We start from the raw sequence: 12,497 nt of genomic DNA on the forward strand, positions 1-12,497 counted from the left end.
TATCTCACTGTCTTACCAGAACACGCAGGATTACTCAGTGTAACGCTGTCGTTTAAGTTTGGGTTAACTTTACTAGTTTAGGTGACTAGCTAGCGTGCTAGCGGATAGCTATGCTAACGCTGGTGCAGCAAGCCTTAGTGGACATCTGGAAATCTAAGCTTACTGTAAATAAACTGAAGCACGTTACTCACCCAAATAAACAGTTTTCAGGAGAGGAATCTGTGTAGATTAATATCCAGCACTCGTTTGACTTTGAAAGAGCTAGATTTGTATACGGAGACGCTCCACCGGCAAGCGACCACCCCCGGTGGGGGAAGGGAAACATGGCGCCACCCCTGTTCACTTTGATATAGGCACCCTTTCTAGTGTCACTTAACGCGCCTTATAATGCGATGCGCCCTATGTATGGAAAAATAGCAGAAAATAGGCGTTCTTTGATAGTGCGTCTTATAATACGGTGCGCCTTATAGTCCGAAAAATACGGTATTCACTCTAATAATAAGAGACTGTAGCTCCGCCCCCTCAGTATATATCACAATACCTAAATTTAGGGTTATAGACTGTGATTAGAGTTGACTGGGATTATATATCAGTGTTTTTTTAAAGCTTGTCTGACATCATAACAATAGCTGTAAAAGAATAGGTAAGTGGGCGGAGCTTCTCTGATTGACATCACCTTCGTCTGTGTGTGTGTGTGCGCGAGTGTGTGTATAGTGTGAGAGTATAGTATGTGAGTATAGTGTGCGCGAGTGTGAGAGTATTGTGCGCGAGTGTGAGTATAGTGTGAGTGTGAGAGTATAGAGTGTGATGTCTGGTTTGTAATGATGTAAATTCGGACTCTTTTTGATAATCATACTGTAAATGTTTGTGTTTTTTCTTCATTAAGACTCTAAATCTGCTGCCTGTGTGTTTTTATAGTTTTATAGTTCTGATATCAGATATCTGATTTTTTTTATGTCCGATACCAAAAACTGTATAATTTTGGGCCGTGGTTCAGTTTTTTTCGAGAATTATTTGAATCTGCATTTTGTATATTTAAAAATATATGTAGCCAACTTTTGAAATATTTAACTTGTAAATTTTTCAATTAGAATTTTTTTGCTTTTTAGTTTTTTTTTTACTTTGAAATATGGATTTCAAAATATTTAGATCCCAAAAATTTAGATAGAAAAAAAACCCATTGAGAAAATTCAGATCAACTTTTTTTTTCGAAAATAAAAGTTTTATATTTAAAAAAAATCTAATCCAAAGATTAAAATCTAAAGATTATAAAAATTCAGATAAATTTTTTGTTTATAAAAACAAAAAATCCAGATCCCAAAATGTCAGAAAATCTAAATTTAAAAAATAAATCTAGTCCCAAGATTTCAAATAAAAAAAGATCTACTTTTTACATTAAAAACATTTAGATCCCAAAATTCCAGAAAAAATAGATACATTTTATATAAAGAAAAATCTGGTCCCAAGATTTAGAAAATCCAGATACACTATTTTTTTAAATTAAAAACATTCAGATCCCAGAATTTCAGAACAAAAACAGTTATGTATTATATATTTAAAAAAAAAAAACAGATCCCCAATTGTATATAAAAACATCTGGTCCCAGGATTAAGATCCCAAAAAATTAAGATTAAAAAATTAAGATTCCAAAAAAAACATAAATTCAGATATTTCTACAGTATCTTTCATCTCTGGTCTAAATTCCTGTTTCTAGTTTTGAATCAAACCGATTTCAATTTAAGAATCTGAATTTTTGGAATCTATTTTTTTTTTATAAATCTATTAGCATACAGTTCAATTCTACAAGTTTAAAACTAAAGTGTGGTTAAAAATAAAATGCAAGTAAACTAAATGCAGATTCAAATACTTACATCAGTTTTCACTTCAGCTCCACACTGCTGCTCTGCGCTCTCTATAGAAATGAGACTAGAATTGTAAAAGTAAAAATATTTTATTACAAGTTATTCTGAATCACACAGGAAATTCTGATACAGTATAAAATACATGAAAAATTATCAAAATAGAAAATACTAAATTACACTTCTACATGAAGATACTCCAAAACAGTGGAAATCAGAGTAATTAGTCATTCTGGAGCGTTTCTATTGGTCCATTCAAACTCTGATACAATATAAAAGATCTGTTTTGTGATTTTAAAAATATGTATAAAATTATAAAAATGGAATTACGAGGTTTTGTTTAAGCACTGACATACCGGGAGTAGGAGGGTGTCCCATGACTTTTGCCATGTCCCACAGAAGCTATTATAACACTAACTCTCACACACCTTAAAAAATAAAGATTTATCAGAGTATAAAATTAATCTCTCTCTCAGGTAAACACAGATCTCAGGTAAACATTATCAGTAAACATCTCTTAAGCTCCGCCCCCAGCATCATCACTGTGCTTCACTAATCACCTGCAGCACTGTTCACAATTAATCACCATCAATCTGATTATAATCAACATAATCAGACACGTCATCCACCGGCGACCTTCGACCCCGCGACCTTCACCCCGCGACCTTCACTACGACGTCTCTGCAGAGAGAGAGAGTGATACGGTGAGTGTGAGGTTAAGAGTGTAAAATAAGTGTCAGTGTGGAGGTGAGAGTATAAATGTGAGAGGGTGTGAACTCACTCCTGTGTTAGACTGAGTGTAAAGGTGAGAGGGTGGAGTGTGATAGTGAGAAGGTTAGGGTTGGATAGTGGGTGTGTAAGAGCAATAGTGTAAGAGTGAGTGTGAGAGGTTATTAAGTGTGAACTCACTCCTGTGTTAGAGTGAGTGTAAGGGTGAGAGGGTGGAGTGTGATAGTGAGAAGGTTAGGGTTGGATAGTGGGTGTGTAAGAGCAATAGTGTAAGAGTGAGTGTGAGAGGTTATTAAGTGTGAACTCACTCCTGTGTTAGAGTGAGTGTAAGGGTGAGGGGGTGGAGTATAGAAGTGTAAGGGTAAGTGTGAGAAAGGGTTGTGTGGGTGTGTAAGAGCGTGGAGTATAGGAGTGTAAGAGTGAGTGTGAGAGAGTGTTTAAGTGTGAACTCACTCCTGTGTTAAAGTGAGGGTAAGTGTGAGAAAGGCTTAGTTTGGTTGGATGGTGGGTGTGTAAGAGCGTGGAGTATAGGAGTGTAAATCTGAGAGTGTAAGGGTGAGTGTGAAAGAGTGTTTGAAAGTGAACTCACTCCTCTGTTAAGAGTTAAAGTGGGAGTGTAGGGGTGATGGGTGTCGTACAGTAGTGTAAGTGCGCGAGTGTTAGGGTGTTTGAGAGTGAACTCACCTCTGTGTTAAAGTGAGAGTGTAGGTGTGTAAGCGGGTGAGTGTGAAAGTGTGTTTGAGAGTGAACTCACTCCTGTGTTCCTGACTGAAGGTGATGTAGGAGTACACCAGACTTCCTGCAATACTGTTACACACACACACACAATAATCAAATACACACTGGATACACACAGTAACACGGATGAGAGGTAACAGGTGTGAGTGCTCAGGTGTGAGGGGGCGGTAACAGGTGTGAGGGGGTGGTAACAGGTGTGAGTGCTCAGGTGTGAGGGGGTGGTAACAGGTGTGAGGGGGTGGTAACAGGTGTGAGTGCTCAGGTGTGAGGGGGCGGTAACAGGTGTGAGGGGGCGGTAACAGGTGTGAGTGCTCAGGTGTGAGGGGGCGGTAACAGGTGTGAGGGGGTGGTAACAGGTGTGAGTGCTCAGGTGTGAGGGGGCAGTAACAGGTGTGAGTGCTCAGGTGTGAGGGGGCAGTAACAGGTGTGAGTGCTCAGGTGTGAGGGGGCAGTAACAGGTGTGAGTGCTCAGGTGTGAGGGGGTGGTAACAGGTGTGAGGGGGCGGTAACAGGTGTGAGGGGGTGGTAACAGGTGTGAGGGGGTGGTAACAGGTGTGAGGGGGCGGTAACAGGTGCGAGTGCTCAGGTGTGAGGGGGGCGGTGACAGGTGTGAGGGGGCGGTAACAGGTGTGAGGGGGTGGTAACAGGTGTGAGGGGGCAGTAACAGGTGTGAGTGCTCAGGTGTGAGGGGGTGGTAACAGGTGTGAGGGGGCGGTAACAGGTGTGAGGGGGCGGTAACAGGTGCGAGTGCTCAGGTGTGAGGGGGCAGTAACAGGTGTGAGGGGGCGGTACCTGATGTTGAGGCCGGTGAAGTTGAGCCAGGTGAAGATGTAGTCTCCTCCGAACACCATGCCCAGGTACGTTACCAGGATGTTCTGCAGGTGGAGGAGGGGGCGGGGCCACAGCGTTACACAGTGTTTTACAGAGGAGTAACTATATAGTAACTTATAGTAACTAGTTAGGAACACAACTGAAACCATCTGGGACACCATGGCAACCACTTAGCAACCGTGCTGAACTGCAGGAACTAAACTATAGTAATCCACATTTCAGTTTCATATTTTAATAATTTAATAAACATGTTATTAATGCACCTGCTGCTGCACTGAGAGTGTAGTAGATCCTGAGGTTCTAGATAGTGTTCTAGATCCTCTGTTACGAGTGGAGCCACTGACCTTAATGCAGCCGATGATGGTGGTGGTGAGGGCGGAGTTATAGTGAGTACAGATCACTATGGAGTACATCAGGATAAACCTAACACACACACACACACACACACACACACGCACATACACACACACATACGCACACACACACACACGCATACACACACACACACAATAAATAATATTGAGTATATGTTACATATATGGGTTAATATTTATATAATGTCCTTTGTGTTGCAGTATAGTTTAATCGTTTACATTTCCTATAAACACTGTAACAATAAATGTATCTATATTTACTGACTAAAATATTATTTAACATATAAAGGAATATTAACCTTCACTATAAACAACTTTATATATATTCTATCTATAGAGTTCTCTTTCGTGTGGGTGAATCTAAATGTATATTTGAAACAGAACAATCACAATTAACAATATATATATTTAACAAAAATTACAACTTAATAAATGTTTAACAATGAATAAGGGGTTAAATAACATTTTTAAACATTTATATAATATATATTCAAGGGACTGCATTTAATAACATTAACTTAATATTTCTCACATTGTCTCCAACTAAAGCTCAACTTTTAGTTCACCTTTTCACACTAAAATATCACAGTAACTACAATAATTGTAGTAAATATAAATGTACAGTTTCCATTTAATACCATTTTCCCTAAAATTGGACACGGTGCATTACAGGAAATTAAAACTGAAAATGCAAAATATGGTTTCTGACGTCTGAAAGCTTTTAAATATTAAATAATACAGTTTTAAAGTTGTTTATTTAAGAGTTATGAGGAGCCAAAAGACACAGTATTACTTATAATGACCCAAAACCTGTTATCATAAAAGAGATTTTAGTGTGTGTGTGTGTGTGAGTGTGAGTGTGTGTGTGTGTGAGTGTGTGTATATCTTACCCCATTATACAGGAGAGGATAAACTGGCCAATAAAGAACACATCTGTCCATCCATACTCTACCGCCTACACACACACACACACACACCTTTTTAAACTGACAAACACTTATGCAATATATATACACTGCTCAAAAAAATAAAGGGAACACTCAAATAACACAATATAACTCCAAGTAAATCAAACTTCTGTGAAATTAAACTGTCCACTTAGGAAGCAACACTGATTGACAATCAATTTCACCTGCTGTTGTGCAAATGGAATAGACAACAGGTGGAAATTATTGGCAATTAGCAAGACACACTCAATAAAGGAGTGGTTCTGCAGGTGGGGACCACAGACCACTTCTCAGAACCTATGCTGTCTGGCTGATGTTTTGGTCAGTTTTGAATGTTGGTGGTGCTTTCACACTCGTGGTAGCATGAGACGGACTCTACAACCCACACAAGTGGCTCAGGTAGTGCAGCTCATCCAGGATGGCACATCAATGCGAGCTGTGGCAAGAAGGTTTGCTGTGTCTGTCAGCGTAGTGTCCAGAGGCTGGAGGCGCTACCAGGGGACAGGCCAGTACACCAGGAGACGTGGAGGAGGCCGTAGGAGGGCAACAACCCAGCAGCAGGACCGCTACCTCCGCCTTTGTGCAAGAAGGAACAGGAGGAGCACTGCCAGAGCCCTGCAAAATGACCTCCAGCAGGCCACAAATGTGCATGTGTCTGCACAAACGGTTAGAAACCGACTCCATGAGGATGGTATGAGGGCCCGACGTCCACAGATGGGGGTTGTGCTCACAGCCCAACACCGTGCAGGACGCTTGGCATTTGCCAGAGAACACCAGGATTGGCAAATTCGCCACTGGCGCCTTGTGCTCTTCACAGATGAAAGCAGGTTCACACTGAGCACATGACAGACGTGACAGAGTCTGGAGACGCCGTGGAGAGCGGTCTGCTGCCTGCAACATCCTTCAGCATGACCGGTTTGGCAGTGGGTCAGTAATGGTGTGGGGTGGCATTTCTTTGGAGGGCCGCACAGCCCTCCATGTGCTCACCAGAGGTAGCCTGACTGCCATTAGGTACCGAGATGAGATCCTCAGACCCCTTGTGAGACCATATGCTGGTGTGGTTGGCCCTGGGTTCCTCCTAATGCAGGACAATGCTAGACCTCATGTGGCTGGAGTGTGTCAGCAGTTCCTGCAAGATGAAGGCATTGAAGCTATGGACTGGCCCGCCCGTTCCCCAGACCTGAATCCGATTGAGCACATCTGGGACATCATGTCTCGCTCCATCCACCAACGTCACGTTGCACCACAGACTGTCCAGGAGTTGGCGGATGCTTTAGTCCAGGTCTGGGAGGAGATCCCTCAGGAGACCATCCGCCACCTCATCAGGAGCATGCCCAGGCGTTGTAGGGGGGTCATACAGGCACGTGGAGGCCACACACAATACTGAGCCTCATTTTGACTTGTTTTAAGGACATTACATTAAAGTTGGATCAGCCTGTAGTGTGTTTTTTCACTTTAATTTTGTGTGTGGCTCCAAATCCAGGCCTCCATTGGTTAATAAATTTGATTTCCATTGATGATTTTTGTGTGATTTTGTTGTCAGCACATTCAACTTTATACAGAACAAAGTATTCAATGAGAATATTTCATTCATTCAGATCTAGGATGTGTTATTTGAGTGTTCCCTTTATTTTTTTGAGCAGTGTATATACATATATATATATATAGGTTTATATATTCTAAACAGTGATGAGCCAAAAAGTCATGGGACAGCAGTACAGTACGTAAACTGATAATGGAGTGTGCGTTACTCAGGAAACAAAAGGCCTGGGAATGCCCACACCTCCATACTATAAGTTGTGAGGTGTTATCTTGTGAGTGTGGTTGATGATACACCACAGGATATCAAACACCTACATACTAGTTCCCATCCCAGGATTTGTGGCATGTCAGTGCATTACTAATACTACTTATAATACTAACAGTAATAGTGATAATAGTGATAGTAGTGATAGTAGTGATAATAGTGATAGTAGTGATAGTAGTGATAGTAGTGATAGTAGTGATAGTAGTGATAGTAGTGATAATAGTGATAGTAGTGATAGTAGTGATAATAGTGATAGTAGTGATAGTAGTGATAATAGTGATAATAGTGATAGTAGTGATAATAGTGATAGTAGTGATAGTAGTGATAGTAGTGATAGTAGTGATAATAGTGATAATATTGATAGTAGTGATAGTAGTGATAGTAGTGATAATAGTGATAGTAGTGATAATAGTGATAGTAGTGATAGTAGTGATAGTAGTGATAGTAGTGATAATAGTGATAGTAGTGATAATAGTGATAGTAGTGATAGTAGTGATAATAGTGATAATAGTGATAGTAGTGATAATAGTGATAGTAGTGATAGTAGTGATAGTAGTGATAATAGTGATAGTAGTGATAGTAGTGATAATAGTGATAATAGTGATAGTAGTGATAATAGTGATAGTAGTGATAGTAGTGATAATAGTGATAGTAGTGATAGTAGTGATAATAGTGATAGTAGTGATAGTAGTGATAATAGTGATAGTAGTGATAGTAGTGATAATAGTGATAATAGTGATAGTAGTGATTGGTGAGAGTAGTGCAGTGAAGGCTTACTCTCTGAACGTCTCCGGTGTAATACGCTAAACACACGGTCGGGAGGATCATAAATAAAGCGTTATAATACAGCAGCCCATACTTCCCCAGCTCCTACACACACACACACACACACACACACACATTATAATGCAAAGTTCATATTCATAAAGTTTTAATAGTTCAGAAATCAATATTTGGTGGAATAATCCTGGTTTTTAATCAGTTTTTTTTTCATGTTCTCCTCCACCAGTCTTACACACTGCTTTTGGATAACTTTATGCTGCTTTACTCCTGGTGTAAAAATTCAAGCAGTTCAGTTTGGTGGTTTGATGGTTTGTGATCATCCATCTTCCTCTTGATTATATTCTATATATTTGTTGTATATATATATTTGATATATGCTGAGGAGGCGGGGCTACAGTACCTTGGAGTCGAGTTTCTGCTTCATGTACGCTCCGTTGGCGGCGGTGAGGATGTTGTTTAGAGTGATGAAGATGTATCCTTGTAGATCAAAGGCCAAATCTGTACTGTAACAAAGAGTTTAATATCATCACACAACCTAAAACTAAACCTAAAACTGAGTCTAAAACTAAACCTAAAACTGAGTCTAAAACTAAACCTAAAACCGACACTAAACCCAAAACTAAATCTATAACTAAACCTAAATCTAAAACCCTAAAAATGAACCTGAATCTATACCCTAAGTCTAAATCTAAACCTAACAACTAAAACTAAACCTAACTCTAAAACTAATACTAAAACCAAAACCCAAAACTAATACTAAACCTAAAACTAAAACTAAACCTAACAACAAATAAAACTAAACCTAAACCCTAAAACTAAATCTAAAACTAAACCTAAATCTAAAACTAAAACTATACCTAACAAATAAAACTAAACCTAAACCCTAAACTAAATCTACAACTAAACCTAAATCTAAAACTAAACCTAAATCTAAAATTAAGCCTAAAACTAAATCTAAAACTAAAACTAAGCCTAAAACTAAATCTAAAACTAAAACTAAGCCTAAAACTAAATATTAACCTAAATCTAAAATTAACCCAAACCTAAACCCTAAAACTAAAACAAAATCTAAACCTAACTCTAAAACCAAAACCCAAAACTAATACTAAACCTAAAACTAAACTCAATTCTAAAACCAGAGCTAAAACGCAGGACGTCCTGCCCACCTCGCAGCGATGAACGCTCCCAGGATCATAGTGAACACAGTCGCCTGAACAGACCACGAGAACTTCTTCCTGCACACACACACACACACACACACACATTACACACACACACACATTACACACACACACACATTACACACACACGTGCTATGAGCACTATATAAATGAATGATATATGTATTATATATCATTAATAAATGAAGTGTATAAATGTGGGTTTGGGTCTGAGCTCACCTGAGCAGGTAACTTTCAGCCATCATAGTGAAGAGAATAGAGAACCTCCTCAGAACCGTGAACATCGGCAGACTGACCACACACACACACACACACACACACACACAGATACACAAACAAACACACACAAACACACACACACACAGATACACACACACACACACACACACACACACACACAGATACACAAACAAACACACACAAACACACACACACACAGATACACAAACAAACACACACAAACACACACACACACACACACACAGTATTTTGATTTAACACTGTTTTTATGGGATGAAAACATTTTATCACAGCGAAATAATAAAAATATATTAGTAACAACACTGTAACACCAGCACAACCACCACATACACCACAGTTACCACTAGGGATACCATTTAGTAACAAAATTGCATCCACAGAAACACATCTCAGCAACACCTGCACAACCACCCGAACACCCACTTAGCAACAACCTCACAATCACTTATAAACACCACAGCAACACCATCCCAGACGTTAATTACAGGTTGAATGTCGGTCACCTCAGATCACAAACATTTAACACCAGGATAACGTCTAATACTTTAACATGCCGGCAGGGAAAGACACCAGGTAGCAACCAATTAGCAACAACTGAGCTGTCGTTATTAGCAACCACCTGGGATACCAAAGCAACCACCTAGCAACATCATAAGAAATACCTGGTGACACCAAAGCAACTAGCCAGCACCCACCTATAGCAACACAACAGCAACCTCCTAGCAACAGCACAGCAACAACATTGCAACCACTAAGCAATGCTATAGTAACACTATAGAAATGTAGCAACCAATTAACAACCAAAGATACCAAACCTAAGATACCAAAGAGACCACCTAGCAACATCATAAGGAATACCTAGCGACACTAGAGCAACTACCCAGCACCCACTTAGCAACATCACAGCAACCTCCTAGCAACAGTACAGCAACAACATTGCAACCACTAAGCAACGCAATTAGCAACACCTGAGCTGTCTTTATTAGCAACCACCTGGGATACCAAAGCATCCACCTAGCAACATCATAAGGAATACCTAGTGATACCACTTATCAACACCACAGCAACCTACAAGCGACAGTACAGCAACAACATTGCAACACTATAGCAACACCATAGAAACCATGTAGCAACCAATTAGCAACCACCTGAGCTGTCATTATTAGCAACCAACTGGGATACCAAAGCAACGACCAAGCAACTTCCTAGCAACAGTACAGCAGCAAAATTGCAACCACTAAGCAACACCATAGCAACCACGCAGTATGAGACTGGCAGCAGGCCGGCAGTGGAGAGTGTAATCTGGGGTGTTTTACTGTTAAAATGTTTCCATACTGATCTTTTCCTCCATCAGTCTGAACAAAAACAGCAACAAACTCCAAATATATAAATATAAAACCTCGTCTCCTCCGGACGATGAAGGTCATCCCAGAGATTAAAACATAACTCTGAGATAAAACCATCATCATCCTCATGAAACTGATATTAAAGGAGAACTCTGGTGTAAAATTGACTTTTATTGTAGTAAAACATGATAAAGAGTACTAAACTCACCTCCGCTCTCCTGCAGCTTTCTGAGATCCAGTCATTTTCTACTTTTTGCCCAAAACTCCACATTTTGCCCTATGCTATACCATATGTCTCTTTGTTAAAGAGCATAATATAAAGTATTCCAGTATGAAAGCTCATATGTGTAATGTGTGACAACTTCCTGTACCAGAACTACATCTCTGCTGTTTATAACTAACCAAACCGTATAAAAATCGGGTAAAAATTGGTAGCGTTTAGATTATTATAGGTATTATAGGTGTATTATTAAACACCTTCCTTAATGTAAATTAATGCACTGGGCGCCAGGAGGAAGGCTATGTGGAGTCTATATATGTATATATATGTCTGTGTTATTATCAGTACAGTGATGGCGGTGCTCGGAGCTGAAGCTATGTAGTGTTATAGGATGTAAACAGTGTTTTTAATTAAGCTTCTTCTGCACTTTTTAAGTTATTAATGCCTCGTTTTAAATGTCAGGGGAAAAAGTGATTTATCAGGGGCTAATTATGCCCTAAAGCGCCCATTGTACAAAGTTCTTGGCAAAAGTCACAAAATTACTGGATCTCAGAAAGCTGCAGGAGAGCAGAGGTGTGCTACTCAACTAAGATTAGTACTCTTTATCATGTTTTACTACTCTAAGTCTTTTAATTTAATACATTTATACAATGTTATGAAGATTACTAATTAATATGCACCAGAAACTAGCGCTGGCCAATAAATAAACATTAACCTAAACAGAGATTCAAAACCTCGAAACCACGTGTAGGTAAGACTCCTCCCACTGTCTCACTAACACTAATTATTCACTAGATAACTATAGTGCACTATTACTGAGGGCGTAGGGTCTATTTCAGTCACAGAGATGTATTTATTATAATATTTATATATGATTATCTCTCTCCTCTGATCTTACTTTACTTGTTTGGTTCCGAACAGACCGGTCAGCTGATTCCCCACATAGATCAAAGGAAGAGGAAACATCTGAAGATCAAAGATAACAGAGATACATCTTACTGTCTAATAAAACATCCTCAATCATACTGTATACACGTCAACACTGCTGCAGGGGGAGGGGCTACATATGCTAATTTTTGACAGATACTGAATGAATTATAACAGATTCAGTATCTGATAGAAATGATTCAGTATCATTAACAGTAAGTAATTAACCACTGATAAAAGTTACTGAATCATTTAGAATTAATTCTGATCTTTTGTAATAGAAAATGAATCACTGATTCAGAATCAATGTTGTTGCTAGCTACAGAGGGGAGGAGCTAGCTACAGCGGGGGAGGGGCTAGCTACAAGGGGGGGGGCTAGCAAGAGATGGGGGTGGGCTAGCTACAGAGGGGGAGGGGCTAGCTACAAGGGGGGGGGCTAGCAAGAGATGGGGGTGGGCTAGCTACAGAGGGGGAGGGGCTTACCTTAAGGGGGA

The 12,497-nt window shown here is 39.7% G+C and overlaps 1 protein-coding gene across 1 annotated transcript in view; it reads right to left on the reverse strand.

Moving 5' to 3' along the window:
- Nucleotides 1–1,932: 1,932 nt before the first annotated feature.
- The window catches only part of slc35d1b (solute carrier family 35 member D1b), a 16,092-nt gene continuing 5,527 nt past the window's right edge, over nt 1,933–12,497 (reverse strand). The window contains exons 4-14 of the mRNA XM_049482670.1: nt 12,487–12,497; nt 11,975–12,042; nt 9,469–9,540; nt 9,235–9,303; nt 8,469–8,571; nt 8,063–8,155; nt 5,422–5,486; nt 4,502–4,580; nt 4,119–4,201; nt 3,343–3,395; nt 1,933–2,540 (exon numbers count right to left, since the gene is read on the reverse strand). The exon at nt 12,487–12,497 is cut by the window's right edge and continues 76 nt beyond it. Of these exons, the coding sequence (XP_049338627.1) occupies nt 2,530–2,540; nt 3,343–3,395; nt 4,119–4,201; nt 4,502–4,580; nt 5,422–5,486; nt 8,063–8,155; nt 8,469–8,571; nt 9,235–9,303; nt 9,469–9,540; nt 11,975–12,042; nt 12,487–12,497 (707 nt within the window). The 3' untranslated portion in view covers nt 1,933–2,529. The remainder of the gene's footprint in view (nt 2,541–3,342; nt 3,396–4,118; nt 4,202–4,501; nt 4,581–5,421; nt 5,487–8,062; nt 8,156–8,468; nt 8,572–9,234; nt 9,304–9,468; nt 9,541–11,974; nt 12,043–12,486) is intronic.

The sequence above is a fragment of the Astyanax mexicanus genome, chromosome 8, assembly GCF_023375975.1.
Source record: "Astyanax mexicanus isolate ESR-SI-001 chromosome 8, AstMex3_surface, whole genome shotgun sequence".
NCBI classification, from domain to species: Eukaryota; Metazoa; Chordata; class Actinopteri; order Characiformes; family Acestrorhamphidae; genus Astyanax; species Astyanax mexicanus.